General features: G+C 44.9%; 1 protein-coding gene across 1 annotated transcript in view; it reads right to left on the bottom strand.

The window, feature by feature from the left end:
• Positions 1–17,345, bottom strand: part of AP2B1 (adaptor related protein complex 2 subunit beta 1) — a 78,926-nt gene that overhangs the window by 53,372 nt on the left and 8,209 nt on the right. Inside the window, exons 4-8 of the mRNA XM_061470464.1 lie at positions 16,903–17,038; positions 15,805–16,050; positions 3,544–3,734; positions 1,233–1,454; positions 211–331 (exon numbers count right to left, since the gene is read on the bottom strand). Of these exons, the coding sequence (XP_061326448.1) occupies positions 211–331; positions 1,233–1,454; positions 3,544–3,734; positions 15,805–16,050; positions 16,903–17,038 (916 nt within the window). The remainder of the gene's footprint in view (positions 1–210; positions 332–1,232; positions 1,455–3,543; positions 3,735–15,804; positions 16,051–16,902; positions 17,039–17,345) is intronic.

A 17,345-nucleotide genomic window follows, 5' to 3' on the forward strand; every position in this document is an offset into this window, starting at 1 on the left:
ACTTGAAAGAAGCCTCTCCCTCCAACCTCAACACTAACAGCAATCCATTTGACAGGAGAAGTCAGCTCTCCTTGTACAACAAGATCTACCTAACGGTCATGATGCAAGACATGCCATTCTATTAACATCCTAAGTATGGAGAAAACTCCACCACCTCCCTTAAGTAGCTGTAAAGAGCACTATACCAGGGACAGGATTTCCTCAGCTGACCTGGGCAATGTTTGCTTGAGAAGCCAGGCGGATCATGATGTCCAGTTTCTCCAGTTTCACATAGATGGGATCGTTGTACTTCACAAAGAACACCTTGATTTCCTGCTTCAGAATTTCAGGCCTGGAGGGAACATAGCATTGTTTGACTCAAGACTGGTAAAAACAAGGGGCTGTATCCTAACCACAGGTATCTGTTGTTTAGACATCTACCCAAATGTTTCCTGAGAAAGAGAATGGTGTCACTTTGTGTCCAGTGCATGTAAACACATGAGAACAACAGTCTGAATAAAGTCAGAAGGCTGGAGCAAGAGTGCTTAGGTACAAAGTGCGGAATTCAAGTCTCCAACTCTGCCTACATCTCTACTTCCTCCATTTGAACTGCTGAGACAACCACTGCAGTCAGTCAGTAGATGACAGTGCTTTCAGTGAAAGAATAACATCCTTATCTTAATGCAAAACCCACCTACAAACTCATTTGCTGCTTTCACTTGCCAGATGCCTGTGCACAGTAGCTCTGCCCTGAACACAATCACAAAGTGCTACTCAACCTATTCCATCTTTCCAGCAAGGAACAACAGTATTTGAACATGCACGTGGGAGTAAACTGATGGGGGGAAAAAAACCCAACCCACTGTACATCAGTATGTCAGCAGCCTGGCTCTTCTTATTATGCTGATAATAGCATAAGCACATTAAGTTTCTACAGGTCACCATGAACTGTACAGTTACAGTCTCCTTCCTATTTGCAATCTTGTTTATAGGCTAACAAGAGGGCAGTTCTTACTGCTCTTAGAAAGGTGGCAATGAAAGGGGCAGATAAAGAAATACTGTACGATGCTGGTACCACATATAAGCTGCTGAAAGAATTAATTCAGTCTATCAGAGTCATAAACAGTTTAATCTGTCCCTCAAGGGACCTGAGCCTAAGTTCAGTGAAGTTCTGTGCATGTGGAACTATCTGAAGGTCTGAGATAACCAGACGCCCTTCGGCAACCCAGGGATACCACCCCATGAGCCTTTACCTTTTCTGCACAATCAAGTTGATGTTCCTTAGGGCAACATACTGAACTTCAGGCTCTCCAGAGAGCAGGGTCACCAGCGGAGGGGCAAGTTTCTTCAGCAGCATGTTGTAATAGTCAGAATCCTTGGGAAGAAGTTCCAGGAACTTCATCAAGACCTTCACTGCTGAGAGCACCACTGCGGAGTTGGCATGAGACAGCCGAGGGGTCACCCGTTCACAGATGCTGGAGACAGAGGAGTAAAGAGATGTAATTCAGAATGGCAGGTATTTCAGAGCTTATCTGACTTTAGAAGACTGCACATGGCTGAGGACAGCTTCTCAGACACTACTTTGATTGGGGTTTGTTCGCAGAGAACAAGCAAAGTCCTGCTTTCCTGAACACAGCAGGAAGCAAAGAACTACTTCTCTCACAGCTTCAGGTTTCTCTCCTGCCACAGTAAGCTCAGAACTCTTCCAGCTCTCAGCATTCCAGTCCCAACACAGGTTCCATTATTAGTGCTTTCTGCCTTTGCCTGGTGCTATTCTCTATTTCTGTAATCTTCTGTAATCACTTACAAACACAACTTTAATGATCAGAAAAACACCTTAGCCCCCCTATAATGATCCAGAGGCGTTACACACTTCGGGTTTACTTCAGGGGCTGCTGCCATTTCAACCATTCATTTCTGCAAAACTAGGTTTCTGTTCCACTGATGATACAGGGAAAGAGTGACCTAAATACCACCCCCAAGTCTCAGCTTCACCACCTGCCTCAGTGGATCCTATAAATCAACAGCATCCTAAACAAGCCACCCCAAGCAGAAAGGAAGTTTGGGTTCATATGGTCTTTCTTACAGCATCTGTCAAGTTTCTTCCCACCCCCTCCTGCATATTGCTAACCCAGAACAATCTTATTGCCATCTGTGCCTCCTGAAGTTTCTTTCCCTGAAAGATTTCCTTTCATCCATCCTGGAAGGGAAGCAGCATGGCTAGGGAAGAGCAGAGGAGTCAAAGTCAGAGACGAGGGCAGTCCCCAGCTGCCTCTGCCCAAGGTCTCCTGGCATGCAAAGCTGCTTCACCTCTCTGTGCCTCAGTTTCTTCATGCACAGGGGTAATGACACCAGCCTTGCTGTAAAGGAGAAAGCTATTTAAAACCAGGTGCTATCATTCTCCTCTGAAATAAAGGCAGGCTCTGAGACTCAAATTCCACACAAAGGAGCAAAAGTAGTTACTGCCCATCCAGTTTCACACACCACTTCAGAGGAATCACTGATGAGTAACTGGGACATGTTCACAGCTGTTCAAACTGGTGGTCCTTTTCCGACAAAGCCAGGATAATACTGGCCTGACACCCTGAAGATCTCTGCAGGTTTCTAGCACTCATTAATAGCTGTTTCTGGCAAAGAAACAGAACACACGGGGAAGGAGGTGGGAAGAAAGAAAACCTAGCAAGACTGGCAGGCTTTTCTAAAGAAGTGGATTATAAAACCACAGTTAATGAAGATACATGTCAAATTTGAAAAGGCCTGCCCAGGATTTTGCATGTGGGCTTCTGCCCCTTCTTCCCCCTCCACTCCCACATCACCCACACAAAATAGATGAAGAACAGTGAATACCTGTTCCAAGTATTTTTTTCTTCCTGGGTCCTTGTTCTCTTGGGTACAGAATCTGACTTTTTATGACTCTGGACAAAGATGAGGAGGTTTGAAGTGCACAAATTAACACTCTAGTTCCTAAGCCCTAAGCTCTTTGTATTTAGGTTTAGTCACTCAGCTAAAGGTAAAAGCACAAGGATACATTTGGAGTGATAAGAAAATTAATTTCTTACCTTGATTTTGAGCTCTATCACAGACTAGTTTTTAGTTGGAAAAAAATATTACAGCCTCAGACCTATAGTACTCTGGAAGTCTCTAAACTTATAAGGGCTTCTTGCCTCTCAAAGCAGCAAAACCAGATTTGAGAGCTCTGCTTTAAACCAGAAAATCCTCCAAACAGTGTTGCCATTGTTACAGGTTTGGTCTTGGGCTGATCCCTTCTTAGTAGCACCAGTTCTCCTAAGAACTAGACTTTTAAATGGGAAAAGGGGAAAAAAAGCTACTGATAAGCAGAGAAAGTGCTTCTGCAAAGGCGACAGCAGGTTTCCAGCATCAGCCCAATCTACCAGAAGTTGCTTCCCTTTTTAAAGCTCTTACTTCAAGTCTTAATTGTGCTGCTACAGATCTCAACAAAACCCCCTGTTATCACAAGCCCTTTTCAGAGTTCTGACACTGCAGAAGCCTGCAAGTGACCAAACAGCCCCACGTGGCTTGTGCTAAGAGCATGAACAACCATACCTCTGAGCTTCACGATCATCCTTGGGGTTGTAGTTGGACAGACAGTCCAGGATGAAGATCTGGCCCCATTCTGTGCACTCATTTAAAGCTGTCAGTAGCTTATTAATGTTCTGAGGGTTCAAATCCAGCAGGTTGCTGTTGGGATGCGATTCACTGATTTCTGACAAGGCGGCCACAGCATTCGCTACCACCTGGGGGAAGAGACAAGGAGATGTGTTCTTTGCTGGCATTCCATCAATGGCTTGGCAGGGATTAACCTGGGTTTACATGGGTTCCATGTGGCAAACAAACATGGAGATCCTGTGTGCTATCAGCTGCTCCACAGCATCCACCGCATCAGTTACCTGAGCCCATACAAACTCATAACCAACCTGGGGAGCCCCGAAACTTGACTCTAACCTCGCTCTTTGCCAAAATTTGAAGGGTCTCTTGGGAAGGAAGTGAAAGAAGAGCAGCACAGAGCAGGAAGGGGCTGCCAACACACACAGAAAACATGAAAAGCCAGCCTGGGTGCATTTTGCTAGAGAAATTACAACTTGAAAGTAGTTTTGTTGGAGATAAACTAAAGTTAAAGTCACCTCCAGACAGAGCTGGGACCAGGACCTCCCAAGAGATTTTACTTGGAAGGGAGCTAGACATGGCAGCAGAGTATCCACGTGGAACAAGAACATCTCCCCTTTCTGCAGGCTCCAGACTTCCACCCTGGCTTGCTTCAAGAAGACATCATCTACCCTCACTTCCAGGAGGTGCTCAACTGGTAACAGTCCTGGTCCCAAAAGCTCTAATTGCCCTGCTTATTCAGGAACGCATACCTCTTACCTAATCTCCCCTCAGCAGCCCACAACACTTGGCTTAGTGTGATCTGAGAAGTGAGAGGGACCATCTGAGAAATGAGAACAACCATCTCCTTGGTAAGAGATGTCAGGTGCCTTCAGCTCTGCCGTAACACTGCCAAGTCACCCAGTCTGAAAGCAAACGCACCAATTTCCCTAAAATGGGCAACTCATAAATAACACCTATTTCAGTTCCAGACATCCCCATCACATCCAGTTGTCTGCCTTAGAGTCCTGTTGGCAAGTACTGCAGCACAACACTGAAAACACTCCTGTTACATTTAAGACTATGTAAGGTCTTCCATTCTCTAAGCATACATGACAGGAAGCACAGAGAGGAGGGTCCAGGGTCCAGCTCGACAAGAGCAAGAAGGGGGAGTGCAACACAAATTCAGGGTTCCATAACTCAAATTCAGCAGTTATTCTAACAGATGCCATGTGAAGATGTTCAAAATAGAAGAGTTGCAAATAGACAGACAGAAATAGAAAATTTGTAGATGAGACAAAAGTCTTTTATTTGTTTAATTCACTAGAAAAGGGATTTAAGCCCAAGTTTGACACACAACTTGCCATACCCTACGCAAAGGCGTTTTCAGGCTTTTACAATGGATGCATGTCCAGCCCAATTTACAGTACACCCTGCTAAAGCAAAGATTTATAGCACTATTTTCTATGGGATTAAGGCAAAGAAGCATCTTATCTAAAATCAGCTGATTCTCTGGATGCCTAAAGATGCTTTTGATGCAGTACACTGAAAACAAGAACAGCATGACCAGAAAATTCTCTGTATTGTTCCCATCACTGCCTGTCATTAAACCAATCTATTCCAAAGTCATTGCACAAGCACAAGTAATGTTGATTGGTTTGCATTTCACACCTAGAGGTCAGAGATAGGATTTTGATCCAAGATTTTATGAATTTCATTAGTTGAATGAGCCTTCTGTCACTAAAATCAGCAGCAATCAGAACTGTTGTCTCCTTGTACTGTTTTAATGAGTAACTTATTAAGAGATGCTGCTTATTCTCCCCATCATTTCATTTGCCTAACTCCTGAACGGTTAACGTGACACAGCAGAAAGCTGAAGTACAAGACTGTTTCAATTCCATTATATTTTGGAAGTATGTAAGTGCAGACAAATCAAAGCAAGTTAAAAGTTCAAAATCATTATGGAAAAATGCTTTTAAAATGAAACAACTTTTGAAAAAAACATCAAAAGTGAAGTAATATAAAAAGTTACAGAGCCAAAGCATCACAGAGACGTGTACCTGGCAGGTGTACTAAGGAACAGAGCTGAGCTCAGGCAAATGCACTCACACTGCCAGGCACTACACTGCAGCAACTGGGCCATGTGCATATCCTAAACCCTGGGGCAGGTACAAGTCAAAGAAGCTGCATTCAAGTTTCCTTTCTTGCAGAGGAAGTGAAGTCTAGCATGGAGTTTGCCACAGGCAAAGGATGCACAGAAATGCTGTCACCGTGGGCTGCCTGACAGCAAGAGTAGCCACACAGAACAAGAACATCTCACCTTCCTGCAGGCTCCAGACTTCCACTCTGGGTAGCTTCACAGCAGCTCCAACCCAGAGCCCTGACTCTGAATGAGGACTTGCTTTTAGGATTTTTTCAGGAACTAACATGGCAGCAATAATGCAAGTGTCCAAATCAGTGCTGAGGTTGGGACATTATACGGCAACCCACTAGATTTAGATCCCCACAAAGTGCATCCGTAAGAAGGAGCATCAGGTGGCAAGATGCACTTAGGAGCATGGCCTGGGGTCTGCCTGGGTGTTAGGAAAGGAGGGCTGAATGAGGCTGTGAAACATTTGGCAGTAGCTCAGTTCTGCCAGATGAGCTGGGATCCACAATCTTATAGCCCACAATTACAGCCAGTCCTCACCGTCTGCCTTAGCAGAACTGTGCTGCTGTCAATTTGGTGACAAGATAAATAAAGCAAAAGGGGATAAGGGAATATCTTCAAACTTTAAGCAACATTTATTAAAGGGGAAAAGAAGCCCTTGCTGGCGGTTCACACTGAACATATTGATGTGTTATGGTATGCCAACAAAAATAATTAACATCTTTAAGGCTTTGTAGACAGCAGCAGCACAGTTGAAATGAAAACAGATTGCAGGAACCAGGCCAACATAAACACTGGTTCAAGTATGCACGCTCACCTCTCTTCACTGGCATTGCCATTGGCTTCGTTAGGAGGCAGGAACATAGAGCAATACACAGAGCAATACAAGCCGGCACTGCATGGCTTCATTCCAGTACACAGCGACTCTGACTTTGCTGACAGTGCTCACTAAGTGATGGCTCAGGCAACATGGAAATAAAGACAGAAGCACTGTCCGCAGTTTGGGATACTAACAGTGGTCAGTCAGCTATGGGGAAAGAAGTCCATTAAGTCAACACCAATTCAAGTAGTACCTCACCTGGTAACCTACTGCGTACTTTGTGGCCAAAGAAAACGTTCAGCTTTGATGCTGTACATTAACTCTTCAACTCAGTTGACAGCTCCTTCCTTAACAGAGGAACACGAGACAGTGAAGTCCAGCTGCACTGAACAGCAAGTACAAGGTACAAATGGATAAACTAACTTACACAACACGTTGGGTTTTCTCACCTTTAAAACCAGGAATCAGTGATGATATATTTGCTGGGGGACATATTAAATATGAAGCTAAACCTTTACAAGGGGCACAGGACAAAGTCCTACATGAAACTGGACAAGTTTCACAACCACTTCCATACTTTGCTGAGGAAAAAAAAGCCATAAACTTCTTCAGCAAAGGAAGAATTCCCTGCTTTTCAAAACATTTGGTTAAGGAACCAAGCAGGAGCTGCATAACTTACTTCACAGATAAGGAGGAGACTAAAGGACAGGAAACTAACATCTACTATAGTCTTTAGTTCTCAAAAATAACTAAGAAAACTGAGGCTAGCCCACTAGTCAAATACACATGAGCCCAAACAACTACTGAACAGGGAAAGCTTAAACCTGTAAGTTAACTCCACAGCAGAATGCCTCACTTGACTCACAATTAACACCACTGTCTTTAAGCTAAGAGTTACCAAGCACTGAGAATCAGCCTAAAAGCACCTAGAAAGTACAAATGCAGAGCAGACTGAAGATTAAATAACAATAATAATAGGTGCCTGGCTTGCTGATGTAAATCAGTTCACCCCGGGTACATTTCAGCAGTATTCAAATGCAGTCACATCCCCTTAGAGCACAGTTGAGCTGAATGACAATAAACCTGCTCTTTGGCTGGAATTTCCCAATAAATTTAGACTCTCAAAGAAGCATCACTGGGATAAACTAAGTCTCACAGGCTCTCATTAAAAAACACAATAAACCCTCCACTTAAAACTCCATTACAGATTTAACAAGAACCCAACATTTTTAAACCCACCTACAGACAATCCCTCTCTGCAGCCAGAGACCAGATCCGACCCTGTGGAGAGCTGCAGAGGTAGGAACACTGATTTGCCAGTTATTCCTTCTGGCAGCTCAAACCTTTAGCTCCGAGCAAATGGTATAAAATACATTAACAAGGAGGAAAGGGGGTGGGTGAAAACCTGAGTGTCTGCCTATCAACCCACATGGAAAAGCTTTGCAGGGGGTGGGGGGGACAGGAGGGAAGCTAGGCAGATCTAGAACACCCAACAGATAAAGCAATCAGATTATTTTGCTAGCACACTAGACTAATTGGAAATGAAACCAAGTGTGTAATGGAGTTCATGAAATACAATGTTCTGCTGTTTAAAGCAGGAACCTCTGGTTCACCATCGAATTAAAATGAGGAGAAAAAGAAGAAAAAGAGGCAAAATTAAGGCATTCTGTAAAGATGCTGAGGAGAGGCAGCCTTCCTCACATAGCTGGAGGCCCTGCCCTCAAGAGAGGCAGGCACCACGTGATGTTTTCCAGAACAGAGAGGTGCTGACATTTCCAAAGAGCACTCTCAGCTTGCATGGTGTGGTCGTGTCATTAAGCACAGACTCCCAGATGGGATATCAGGGGCATCCGCATGGATGGGTACTTCACAGGGCTGCTCGTTTTCATGGCCACACAATGCTGTGTGCCTGAAAGGTCCCTAACAAGTGCTAACACAGACAAGCACTCCTTCCATGCATGACCCCTGCTTCTGTTCACATTTCATCTTTCATCTACAAGCCCCTTTTACTTTACTTCCCTGAAGTGGTCTATAAACAATTAAAACGGCCCAATCAGGCAAGTCAGAGAGCCTCTATGAACCTCTCACACCACTAATGCACGTGCTAGCTATAGCTTTAAACCAAAGCTCTGTGAGACTAACACATCCCCAGTCTATGTAGTCATGCAAAGCAACAGCTCCCCTGTTCAGTCTTAATTGTGACAGGTTCCCAGATCCCAGGGTAAGTCATTCATCTCCCACTAATTCCATTGCAAGAGGTTTGCACCTAGAAGCCTGGAACCGCACTGGTGGATATATGATCAGTTCCTGACCACGTCCCCCATATTGCCTGAGTGGGGAAGATCTCCAGCTTGCTTTTTGCAAGTAGGATGAGTTTTTCTGGAGGTGACAATGAAAGGACAGTCGAAGTGTTATGCTTCCCGCGGCGTGCTTGTCCTGACTGGTTTCTGCACTTCCCTGCTCCTGCAGTGCGCAGCAGAACAATGCCACTCTGTGGCAGACTAAAACACCCCTCCTGCTCTGATGTCCTGCAAGATCAGAATGGATTAGTTGTAAGACAGGAGACCACTTACCCCAACTATTGAACCTCTTGTGGTTGGTGGGCAAGAAGCTCTTCAGGGATGGCTGCAACTCAAAAGGGTTCCTGAGCCCCCCAGTACAGAAAATTAAGCCACTGAGGCTCTGCAACCCGCTATGCTTCCTGCAGAAAGCACCAGGCTCTGATCCCAGCGTGGATCAGGCACCTGTCACACACCAGGAAGGATTTTCATGGGGCTTCTTTTTGTAAGGCCCTTTGCAATTTGGCTTGCAGAGGTTCTCACTGGCACCATCCAGTGGCAAACAGGGCTGCCTCTGCTCCAAGCAGCTATTTGGAAGAGGGGCACCAGCTAAGCATCAACACAAGCCTACTGTAGCCCTGAAAGGAGAGTGCAGAGTTACAAAGCACCATGGCCACAGCACTTTTTGACAAATGGTGCTTGTCATTAGCTCGAAGTGTCTGTTCCAATGAAAATGTAACATCTAGATACATGTCTATAAAGCTCTCCAACACTCTGATTGATAGTAGAGATCCTGGAATGATCTATTCGGCAAGACTAACGCTTTGGGAATTAAGACACATAATGGTAGTAGTAACTGGAAGGAGACAAGTCTCTGATAGACGGATTTGTCAATCTTTATAAATGAGGGGTCTGGGATGAAAGACTCTGCAAACAGTCACGGGAATCCATGCATTATCATCCAAAATCCTTGCGTCTCTCTGCCAGAGTGCCAGTATTCCAAAGGCAAGGAAAAGCACAGCTTCTACAGGAAGTGCTCAAGACCAGCATCCTTCATCCACAAGCCTATAAAACCCACCAATCAAACAAACAAGGTCCAACACACAGGCTTGGAATTCCCTCAGACCTGTTCAGGATGTCAACCTTAGTGAGTAGCTACTCACTAAGTCAGACTCCAGCTTCCTCTGGAGAAGCAGCTGCAGGAGCTCAGCCCAAAGCCAAAAGAGAGTCTCCGGAGGCAGAGAGAGCAGGGTCTGGGTGGCTAACCTGAAGCTGTGCCATTGACTGCAGACAGCAGCTCTCCCTTCTCCCCCAGTTTAAATCTTTGCAGTCTGACTGCTGAAACACACATACACACAAGCTGGCTTCCGACCTCCTCTGGCAGTCTCCCATGTTGCCCCTTTCAAGGCCCAACACAGACATGGCTGGGGGACTTCAAGATATAGCCTTCATTCTGCAGCGCCTAGGTTGAAAAGAGGGATGTTTTCCAGCCAGGGTGTCTTGGAGGCAGCCTCAGACTGATGACATGCTGCAGAGGCACAGCCCACAGCTCCTAGCAATATTCAACACTCCAGTAGGATGTGAGTTTCCAAGTCCTCACAACCTTCATGAGCAGGAATCACAACCTCATCCAGCAGCAGTGGTTTACTCCTGGCACTAGATAAAACATCAGCTGCAGAGGGGAAAACACACAGCTGTGGAAAGTCCAAGTTTCCCCATGAGGAACAAGCTCTTTCCTGTGCCCATGCAGAAGGTGGTGCTCCACTCCCTGCTCTGCAAGAGCAGTCCCACATCCCAGACTGCCTCCTACAAAGTCCTTTTGGGACTCAGAGGACCACCAACAGCTTCTCAGCAAGAGGTTAATTTCTCAGCTTTATTACACAGAGGGATAGAATTCCTGCAAAGTACACAGTGGAAGACAGCCCAGGAGACAAAAAGCTGCTTCTGTTTCTAAACAGGCTTGTTCCTCAGGACATGATCTCAGAGAGACATACTGCTTGCCAGCTAGTAGGAAAAAGAACAAAAGGAGGACCTTCTTCCTCCATAAGGTCATCCAGGAAGCCCACACATACACTGTGAACTTGTGGCTGGCAGAAAAGGAACCTACACTTCTTGCTGTCACAGCAGGGAAGACAAGAGAGCACTGTGATTTAGATCACTACATTTTTAGTCTAGTCTGTGAACTATAGAAACTCAACCCTGCTGGAGGGAATTCTGATTAGATCAAGATGGACCTCACCAGCTCTCGTGGTCTGATCTCAATTGACTCCTTTCTAAGTGCAGGTTAATGCTAAAGGCAAAAAAATACCCTGCCACAACAAAAGAGTTTAATTATATCCCACACACTTGCTGTATTTCCTAATCAGCTCCTTCTGTGATCTCAGGTTGCTCTGTATTGATTCACAACAGTGTTTCTCCCATTAAGCTGGGATGGGTAGATGGTGTAATACATAACATGTTCTTGGGCAGCACATAAGTGCTATGTCCATGAAAACCCAGGAGCAGAACAGCCGCACTTATGAAAGGTCTGATTGTGCACATCACGGTGACAAAACAGAGCATAAGGAAGAAGATATGCTACAAAGAGCAGTAAAAATCCCAACAGCACCTAGAAAAGAACTGGAAGAAAGTGACATCAACCTAACTTAAGCCATGTGGGTAACAGATTGACAAGAAAGCTATTCCATGAGTTAAAAGGTACTCTAGAAGGTCAAGGATTGAAAATATTTGGGGAGAAAGGTCATTCCATTCAAATATTAAAGAGCAGGAAGGCTTAAGATGGATTTCCTCTTACGTTTTTCTGCCAATATTTACATTTCTGGAGAGAACCAAGTGCAGTGAAAAAGCCAGGAGGGAACTAGTTACAAAATAAGGTGTCCATCGACAGCTCGGGTTCTGCTTTAAGCTGCTGCCATCTCGTGGTCCTGCTCTTCATCACCAGGGCCCAGCACCTGCAATGCTCCATCGAGCAGCAGGCACTAGGTCTGTGTCACAAGTGTCAGACCAAGACAGTATCAAGAGAAACTAAAAAGCATAAGGGTTTGTCCAACACTCCAGAGAGCCCCTGGCAACAGTAGGTGTGTAACAGACCTACTTCTCCCACCTCGCTAGTATCTCCTGCTGTTGTTGGGTGTAAACAGCGTTGTGCAGTAACCTGCGTGCAACCAGCAGTACACAAAAACCCTGGGATGTCACACAAACTGTATTTTGTAGGAACACAAGGATCATGGGAGGGTATCCTTTCTGAGCTGTAGCACACCAAAGTTACCAGCAAGAAAGGTCCTGAGGACTGAGTAATCGCAGCAGCACACTGACAGCAGAAAGCAGGCTCCAGCTTTGCATCTATCCAGACCTGGTCCTGAGAAGCTTCATGTGAGGAAATGCACAGCAAAGAAGGGTTTGCCTTAGACAGCTCTGGGAAGAAATGAGGGTTCCCTCTATGAATGGAAACTCACTGCCAGGATCCCAAGTGACAAAGAGCAGCCACAAGCACTTTAGGCCCATCTGTAAAACAAGATTAAAGACTCCATCCATAATCAGGCTTGTGCAGTGCAACCACCCAGTAACTGAACCATGCGCTTGTATGTGTTATTGGCCCACTGCCTGCCCAAGGTAAGACATCTCAGATAACTCAGCTGAAATGCAGTAAGTCACTAACCCATTTGGTAACTTGCCATGTATCAATAGATATGCAATTAGAAGTTTGAATTAATTCATCCAAGAGAAACTGCAATACCACAGGCATTTCTCAGCAGAAGCTAATGAACTACCAGCCTCCAGTGTCAGTCCTTTCATCACAACTACTGCAGCTCATCTGCAACCCCTCAGCTCTGCAAAACACCACTGTATCCGAACAAAAAGCCAGGCCCTGACAATAAAAGCCCAGATAAAGAGGGAAAACGCCATGGCTGTGCACACACAGCACCTCAACAGGACTGGCCAGAACATTCCATGTTAATAACCTATTAGTCTGAATACATGTATTAAAAAAGAAACCCAAACAAACTAAAATGGTTCTGATGAGGTCACCTCCAACTTAGACACAGAATCACGGAATAGTTAGGGTTGGAAAGGACCTTAAGATCATCCAGTCCCAACCGCCTGCCATGGGCAGGGACACCTTCCACTAGAGCAGGTTGCTCTAAGCCCTGTCCAGCCTGGCCTTGAACTCTGCCAGGGATCGAGCATTCACCATCATTATGATGAGGGTGGTTTGAGCAGCTGGAAACCACGCACCCTGATCCCTGCACAATTACAAGGCAATTAGCAAGCCCCACATGGAGCTGTTACTCTACTCAGCTAGAATGCTTAGTGCTTGCTCATGTGCTAGAGGCAGCCAATTACAAAACCATAATAAACCCCTTCTTAAATACTATTTTTCAACATGAGGTTTTAGCTCCTGCTCAAAATCCTCACTTCTCAGAAGAGAGAACAAGAGTGGATTTCCTGGCTACAAAATTCTGCTTCATTAAGGTCTAAAGTTGCCTATTTCCACAAGTCATCGAAAGAGGACAAGCATTTATAATACAATGATGAGTGAGTTTAGAGAACAGGCTGCAATGACCGAGATGCAGGATTTACAGAGGAACAGGCCATAAGGATGGATCCATCTGTACCATTCTTATCAGTAATCTTTCTTTTGATAGCCAATACTGATTCATACATTTTACTTAAAAAGAGCTTCCAGGCAGGGCTCCGTTCCACCTGATCATGAGGAAACACCTTCATAAATATCAACTTGTACACAAACAGAACTTCACTGGTGAACACAGCTGCTGGCCTTCAGGAACCCCCACTGGAGTTTCAGCAATGAGCTGCACGGTTTGACTGGAAAGGTGTGGATAGCTCCCATACCTTTGAGGGAATCCCTGTGCCACAAAGGAATGAATTTCAAAGGGGACCAAAGCAATAAACTTAACTAGAAGAAATGGCTGTATCTAAAATTGTAACTAGATTAAGTATTGTGCGAAGTCAGCAGCTCTAAGAGCCCCAAACCTGACAAAAGCTCTCCCCATGCACCCTTAAAATGCAAAAATAGAATGCCCTGTTTACAGGAAAACCTGGGAAACCAGTACACTGCACCGCAGCCATGTGATCCTCTCAAAGCTTGATCTAAAACCACACCCCAGGCCTCTCCATCACTATCACTCCTCCAAACTGCATGTTCCTGGCTGGGAACCCTCAGCTTTGGGAAGAGCAGGCAAGTACAACGTGGGACAGGTACTGTGGTCCCACACAGCTTCAGTAGCTGTAGAGCTGCAAAGCTTTTGCTGTCCCAGCCCATCCTCATTCCCACCAAGGAGCTCATTAGTTGCACTGCTGTTTTATTAGGAATCCCTATGCTACCACGGGTGGTTTATTTAGCAAACGGAGCATACACTGCCCTTTGATATTTCTCCTCTTCTCCTTTGATATTTCTTCTCATTTAAGTCAGTATTAAGTTAATGTACTTTTGATATTGGTGCTCTCCTAAGAGCCAACTGTTCATTTACAAAAAGTTAGTTCCATAGAGATCAATGAGCAGAAGGAGCAAGCAAAACCATATTAATTTCCCTTAAGAACCACATCTTTTCAGCCTGAGCTCCTCCGCTCATCTCCATGAGGCTGTAATCAGCAGAAGAAAATTAAACAGCTGGAACCAAGGCTAGGAGAAGAGTTGGTTATATCCCTGTCCAGAGCACACACCACTGCTGCCTGAGAGCCAGTGAATGTCAGGGGCCAGCATTTAAGCACAACTGAAACAGCTTTCAGTCCCATCAAGTGCTTTCAGAGGCTGCAAGGAGATCCTCAACACTGAATTAAAAAAGCAGGTGTTCCTCTATTAGCCTTTAAATTGCCTAGCCACAGAGAGCATCTTCAAGTAGTCATCAATATTCATGCAGAAATCTGGCACAGAAAAACATCAGGCAGGCATTCAAAAAGAACAGGAAAAGAGCTGGATATCAGAGGCAACAGGCACCTGTATCTTCTGATAGCTACCAGTGCTCACAGACTTGTGCCTGTGAAGTCAGACACCTTGAGTTTTCCTGTCTCTAGAAAGCTGCAAGAAAAGCAGTCAGCAGCCTTCTTTCTCCTACTAAAGGGGATGGCACCTTACCCCCTGCACTTGATGTATCCAAACCTGCCCAAAGACAGCTATAACAGGATGGCAATTTGCTTTCTGTGGTTTGATTCATACACCACAAAGAGCGGTCAGACCGGCCCAATAGTGTGAAATGATGTCTTTAAGCAGTCTTTTAGCTCCTTTAGATCTGTGCTCTAAAGGAGCTAAAAAAGCAGTCACATGCCTAAACTGAGTTAAACTGAGCTGCAGAAGTTTTAGTCGCTGCTAGGACTCATAGCAGTATCAGTATGCTCACTGGCTTCCAGCAGATCACAGGAAAAACATAATGAATGAAAGGATTATGCAGTAATGCACTTTAATACATTGGCCACCACCTTATAGTTACAAAACAATAGTGGAAGATGCCTGGCACGGAAATGGACCCTTCCTCAACCACAACGAAGTACTGATTTAGTAGGTAATTTACTCCTGTGAAATTCCTGGTCTTGATCTCCACCTCTCATGACTCATTCAACTTTATTAAACACATGAGCATTGATTTTTCTCCACTCATTACAGGCCACTGGATTTATCTGCATTAGTGAATGAATTAATCCATCGAATCTTACTCCAAGAAGAGACAAAGCCTGCAGGAAAGCAATCACTATGAGCTGTCACCAAGGTAGCAGCATGAAGTATTTCTTGCTCTTCTGACTATCTGACCAGGAAGTTAAACAGTCACTGCAGCATTCAGGCAAAAGCCCAAAGAGATCAAAGAAGAGAAGGCATTTCCTGGTTTTTGAGGCAACAAGTGGTCACTAACCAACACATACATCATGGTGCATTGGTTGCAACGAAAAAAAAGCTTCACATTTCTTATTATCTGCCCATTGTGAACTCAAGTAATGCACTGGGAGAACATGTACATTACCATGGGATTGGAGTCTGCAATCAGGTCACGCAGGGAATCCAGAAATCCTTGGTCCTCCACCATCTGGGCATTGATGTCATGCAGCTTCGCCACACAGACAGCTGCAGTCTTCCGTACATAAGGGTCTTCATCCTTCAGACACTTGCGAAGAGGCTCACACAAGTACTCTGTGATCTTGTCCACCCTGATGCATCCCATTGTACGGACGGCCAGGGCACGGATCAGAGGGTTTGGGTCTTCACAGTCCTGTAACACGACAGAAATACAGTAAGCAAATCTGCAGCACTAGCCACTGATACCTTCCCTGCGGCCAGAATCAGGCTGTTCCTATATAAACCAAAAGGCATTCTCTCCGATTACATGCTAAAACAAGGCAATTATTTCAGATCAGGGATAAAAGGTGGAGCTTGCAGATTCACAGAAACATTCTACACTACCTCAAGATGGTTTCAGGTATGTTAGCTTGTAAATTTGTGATCTCTGTGTTCCTTGGTTCTCTCAGGCAAAACTGCTTTCAATATGATCTAGCAGCTACAGCTAAGCTAGAGAGCTAGCTCTCACCACCCAAAAGCTAGCCACAGGCAACTTTCAAAGTAATACACTGGTTTCCAGCCTTACTGGTTTAAAGGAGCAAGAGAAGATTATGGGAAAATTAATCAACTAAACATAATGCAACAGTAATTAAGGGCTATTTCTCACAGGCCATCAGTTCTAGACATAAGCATCCCTTAAGTTTGCAAAATATGAAGCAGTACACAAAGGCTAGCCTAGAGGTGCTTTTCTGATGAGGAAAAGAAAAAGCAGAAGGGAATGTAATACTTCATATTTCAAGACTACACAATTTTCCATACATCCAACCCACCTACATCTCTGAGCAACGCTCCTCCAAAACAGCCTAGAAAAGGATGGCTGCAGAATGACCTACAAAAGCACAAGGTGCATTTACCTTCCACTCTCTACATTCCCTACAGCTGAAAACACACCTTCACTTTCAAAGCATGCAAGCAAAGTGACATATCTTACCAGTGCATTCAACACCTTGAACTGTGAACTGCATGTGAAGTGCTCAGCTAGTGCAGACTAGTGTCAACACTTTACCTTCACAAAGCTGTTGACAGCCATGATGGCCATATCTGGCTGACTTTTGGCATAGTTCATCAGGTAAAGGTAGACCAGCTTCTTTAACTCCAGGTTGTCAGTCTGCATGCAGTTCACAACATCAGGAAAGAGTGAGCTGCACACACAAGGGAAAGCAAGAATAGAATCAGAATAACTTAGGCTGGAAGAGACCATCAAGTCCAACCATTAACCCAGCACTGCAAACACCACCACTAAATCATGTCCTTAAGTGCCACAGCCATACGTGTGTTAAACACCTGCAGGGATGGTGACTCTATCACCCCCTGAGCAGCCTGTTCCAATGCCTGACAACTCTTTTGGTGAAGATACTTTTCCTAATATCCGATCGAAACGTCCCCTGGCACAACTTAAGGCCATTTCCTCTTTTCCCATGGCTTGTTTCTTGGGAGAAGAGACTCACC

This window comes from Pezoporus flaviventris, unplaced genomic scaffold (assembly GCF_033815535.1).
Source record: "Pezoporus flaviventris isolate CSIRO_AGI_PZ_B2104156 unplaced genomic scaffold, CSIRO_AGI_Pfla_v1 ptg000063l, whole genome shotgun sequence".
NCBI classification, from domain to species: domain Eukaryota; kingdom Metazoa; phylum Chordata; class Aves; order Psittaciformes; family Psittacidae; genus Pezoporus; species Pezoporus flaviventris.